Raw genomic sequence first — 4683 nt, 5'->3', positions numbered from 1 at the left:
CCTCATAGTTCTAGCCGACCTGTGACAATGAGACTGTCACAGGTCGGCTCGGTAGATCGGGAAGTGAGAGAACACATACCGGCGTTCGCTCACCTCTCCATCCTGTCACGGCAGAGAGCCGTGGCAGGGGAGGGGCTGGATTCCCCCCTCCCCGCTCCGATCCTCCAGCGCTGACTGGCGGAACGGACGGGGGAGGGGGCGGGTACAGCTGGCTCTGCCTCTAGATAGGCAGAGCCAGCTGTCACTCACGCAGCTGGGCGGATCCAGACATAATTGTTGGGATCCGCTTCACCTGCGGCGTCTCAGTATATAATAAGCTGTAGCTCGCGGTATACTGAGCTTAGGGTGACGGGAGGACGCTAGTTTGTGTCCTCCCGTTACCCTAAAGAGAACTATGGGGGAAAGCCCTGACCCCATAGTTCTCCTTTAAAGTTCAGCTCTAAATACGACACCGTTGCCTTGATTTTTGGGTTCGGGATGCACATGATGATATCTGAATACTTCCTTTTTAAAGAAGTCAATGCTGCACTTCATGTCCTTAAATATGAGACTTATTAGCATGTTTGGAATTGGGTCTTTGTTTCCTCGGCGGCATGGCGCGGGCAGCGGGCTGCGTTCTGTTAGCGGAGGGATGTTGGGAGAAGGAGAGCAGATTAATAGCCTTTTTGTTAGAAATGATTAATATTCATTAGGAAATGGAAAATCTATCGCACAGTTTAATGTACTCGGAATTTCTGATCGTCTTCCTGCTTCTGGCCAATGTAACATGTCGTGCACTGTCTGTATTATCTCCGCCTGGTCTGTGAGTGCTGCTCGTCAGCACAGGGGCCACAGTGCCTAATGAGAAAAGCGCTGCACAAACTGTGGGCGCTATATAAATCCTGTATAATAATAATAATGAGATCCATCCAAAACTCCAAGCTAATGGAAAGAATTTGTATGTACTATTCTACGCTCACCGGAGGGGCGATGTTTGTCGCACTATTCTTCATAAACCTGGAGAGACTGTATGGCAGCGGTAGTCCATCTACTATAGGGAACCTCAAATGTGGCCAATGACATCACCAAAGAGACTTGCATTATATGCGGCTTATGTATTGCTGAAGAAGACTGTCAGAGATTTAGGACTTAGTACGGTAGATGGTCAGAGACTGTGGACTTACTACAGGAGATGGTTAAAGACCATGGACTTGATACAGGAGATGGCTGCGGACTGTGGACATTCTACAGAAGGTGGTCAGAGATTGTGGTCTTACTATAGGAGATAATTCGCGACTGTGGGCTTACTACATGACATGGTCAGAAGTTGTGGATTTACTACAGCATATGGTCAGAGACTATGGGCTTACTACAGGTTGGTCATAGACTATGGGCTTACTATAGGGTATGGTCAGAGACTATGAGCATACTACAGGATATGGTCAGAGACTATGGGCTTACTGCAGGACATGGTCAGAGACTATGGGCTTACTACAGGATATGGTTGTAGATTATGGGCTTACTACAGGATATGGTTGTAGATTATGGGCTTACTACAGGACACGGTTAGAGACTATGGGCTTACTACAGGATATGGTCAGAGACTATGAGCTTACTACAGGATATGGTCAGAGACTATGGGCTTACTACAGGACATGGTCAGAGACTATGGGCTTACTACAGGATATGGTCAGGGACTATGGGCTTACTACAGAACATGGTCAGAGACTACAGAATTGCTACAAGCATGCTTACATACTGGAGACATGTTACATAACAAACTTAAAGATGACGGCATCACCAATGCTCCCACATTTGTGCTCTATGGCCCCCATAAATTGAGTGTCCTGTGCCGTGTAGCAGTTCTCATAATGCACATATTGTGGTCCATGCGAAGTACAGCTGACCAACAATGTCACAGAGTCCAAGAACTGTTTCTTCCGTTGTAAATAGATAACAGGATGTCCGAAAAGACGGATCTCCCATCCACCATCTTCCCCGTCACCGTCTCACAATCTGAGATGGGGGGAAGTCTGATAATGAGATCTTTAGCACCTCTCATCAGATCTGAGAACACGGAACCTCTGTGTAGGTGGAGAGATATTTCCTGATGAATGACGGAGGAATGTAATGCAGATGCTGGTGGAGCTCGGTGATCCCCTCATCGGTATTCCGCTCCCTCCTCTGCTCCTGTTTGGGCAGCTTAGCTTAGTTCATTGTGCCACTTGTTGGGAGATGAATTGTTATTGATTTTCTCACTTGTCTTTAATCAGATAAATATTAACCGCCGAGGTGGAGATATACACTTTAATAAGTAGAACACAGGAGCAGTGCTGCGAGGGCAATTGTTGGGTCTGGATGTGGCTGCAGAGGACATATTCTTGCTTGTCTAAGGATAGCAAATGTCCCGGGGCTGGACTGTTCAAGCCAATCAAATTAAAGGATCAGTCTTTGTGAATGTGGGTTATACCCGGGTCTGTACACCCGCTGTGCCCATTATGAGGGGCTCCCACCATCCCTGTGCTGAGTACCCAGGTCTGTACACCTGCTGTGCCCATTATGAGGGGCTCCCACCATCCCTGTGCTGAGTTCTGGGGTCTGTACACCAGCTGTGCCCATTATGAGGGGCTCCCACCATCCCTGTGCTGAGTTCCTGGGTCTGTACACCCGCTGTGCCCATTATGAGGAGCTCACACCATCCCTGTGCTGAGTTCCGGGGTCTGTACACCTGCTGTGCCCATTATGAGGGGCTCCCACCATCCCTGTGCTGAGTTCCTGGGTCTGTACACCCGCTGTGCCCATTATGAGGGGCTCCCACCATCCCTGATTTTATATCATTAAGCATGCAGCAAGATAAGCTGCAACACACCAAACTGTACACTTACTCCTCTGCACTCCTCCACACTATACATGTCTCACCCCTGACCTTCCTCCGTGCTCCTCACACTATATGTGTCTCACCCCTGACCTTCCTCCGTGCTCCTCCGCACTATATGTGTCTCACCCTTGACCTTCCTCCGTGCTCCTCCGCACTATACGTGTCTCACCCCTGACCTTCCTCCGTGCTCCTCCGCACTATACGTGTCTCACCCCTGACCTTCCTCCGTACTCCTCACACTATACGTGTCTCACTCCTGACCTTCCTCCGTACTCCTCACACTATACGTGTCTCACCCCTGACCTTCCTCCGTGCTCCTTCACACTATACGTGTCTCACTCCTGACCTTCCTATACGTGTCTCACCCCTGACCTTCCTCCGTGCTCCTCCACACTATACGTGTTTCACTCCCAATTTTCCTTTTCAGGTGAAGTGGCAGAAAGATGATCTAGACAAGAACCTGAATTTCTTCTCTGTTTCTTCTGATGGCCGAGTCGTGTCCTGGACATTATTAAAGGTACATAATGAATACAATGATGCATTACAATGTAAAACACACATGTGGACCTGCTCATTATTATATCAAACACATTACGGTCTATATTAGTGGCTTCTTCAGGCCTGAGATCAGAAAAAGGAATTTTAATGGTGAGGATTAGAAGTGGTGAAAAGTTTCCAAGAAACCCCCAAGTCCAGTTTGATGTATTAATAGTGAATATCTCAGGGCTGGAAGAAAGAAAACCGACATAAAGACACAAAGATACTTCAAACAAGCAGATCAATGCTATTGGCATCTCGTGCTGCTTCTCCATCTCCCAGACTAAGCTCTGCTGTACAGGGGCAGCACCAAGCTGATACCAGGTCACGTTTAGGTTGCATTTAAAAAATACACTATATTTCCAAAAGTATTGGGCCCCTCCCCCTCCAAATCATTGGATTCAGGTGTTCCGTGAAATTTCCTGGCTACTAAATATTCCGCGGTCACCTGTTACTGGGATTATAACAAAGTGGAACCAACTGTTACATAGTTAGTCAGGTTGAAAAAAGACACAAGTCCATTGAGTTCAACCTATACAGATACGGAGAAAAAAAAACTAAACAAAAAGAGAAGAAAAGCCTAAACAGAACGCTATGCCCACAGCTACCCCCTGTTGATCCAGAGGAAGGCAAAAAAACCCCTATAAAGCATGGTTCAATTTGCTCCAACATGGGAAAAAAAATCCTTCCTGATCCCATAAGGCAATGGGATATTCCCTGGATCAACAATCTCTGATGCCTAATATACCTATAAGAACTCAATATCCAGTAATATTCTGCGCATTTAGGAATACATCACAGAGGTAACTGAGCTAGCTAGAACTACCTCCTGGGGGAGTCTATTCCACATTTTCAACTAACTCTAACTGCCTGCAGAGCCAATAGCTACAGACCTCCAAACTCCATGCGGCCTTCAGATTGGCACAACAACTGTGCATGGAGAGCTTCATGGAATGGGTTTCCATGGCCGAGCAGCTGCATCCAAGCCGCACATCACAGAGTGCAATGCAAAGCGTGGGATGCCGTGGTGTAACGCACGCCGCCACTGGACTCTAGAGAAGAGGAGACGTGTTCTCTGGAGTGACCAATCACGCTTCTCTGCCTGGCAATCCGATGGGCGTGTCTGGGTTTGGCGGTTGCCAGTGGAACGGTACTTGCCAGACTGCATTGTGCCAAGTGCAAAGTTTGGTGGAGGGGGGATTATGGGGGGGCGGTGTTTTCCAGGGGTTGGGCTTGGCCCCTTAGTTCCAGTGATGGGAACTCTTAAGGCATCAGCACACCAAGACATT

At 47.9% G+C, this 4683-nt stretch overlaps 1 protein-coding gene across 1 annotated transcript in view; it reads left to right on the top strand.

Moving 5' to 3' along the window:
• DNAI1 (dynein axonemal intermediate chain 1) overlaps nucleotides 1-4683 on the top strand; it is a 140556-nt gene that overhangs the window by 46343 nt on the left and 89530 nt on the right. The window contains exon 16 of the mRNA XM_018571473.1: nucleotides 3285-3374. Coding sequence (XP_018426975.1) covers nucleotides 3285-3374 — 90 coding nt within the window. The remainder of the gene's footprint in view (nucleotides 1-3284; nucleotides 3375-4683) is intronic.

This window comes from Nanorana parkeri, unplaced genomic scaffold (genome assembly GCF_000935625.1).
Source record: "Nanorana parkeri isolate BGI_ZX_2015 unplaced genomic scaffold, ASM93562v1 scaffold1765, whole genome shotgun sequence".
NCBI classification, from domain to species: Eukaryota; Metazoa; Chordata; class Amphibia; order Anura; family Dicroglossidae; genus Nanorana; species Nanorana parkeri.
This window is presented reverse-complemented; position numbering and strand designations above follow the sequence as displayed.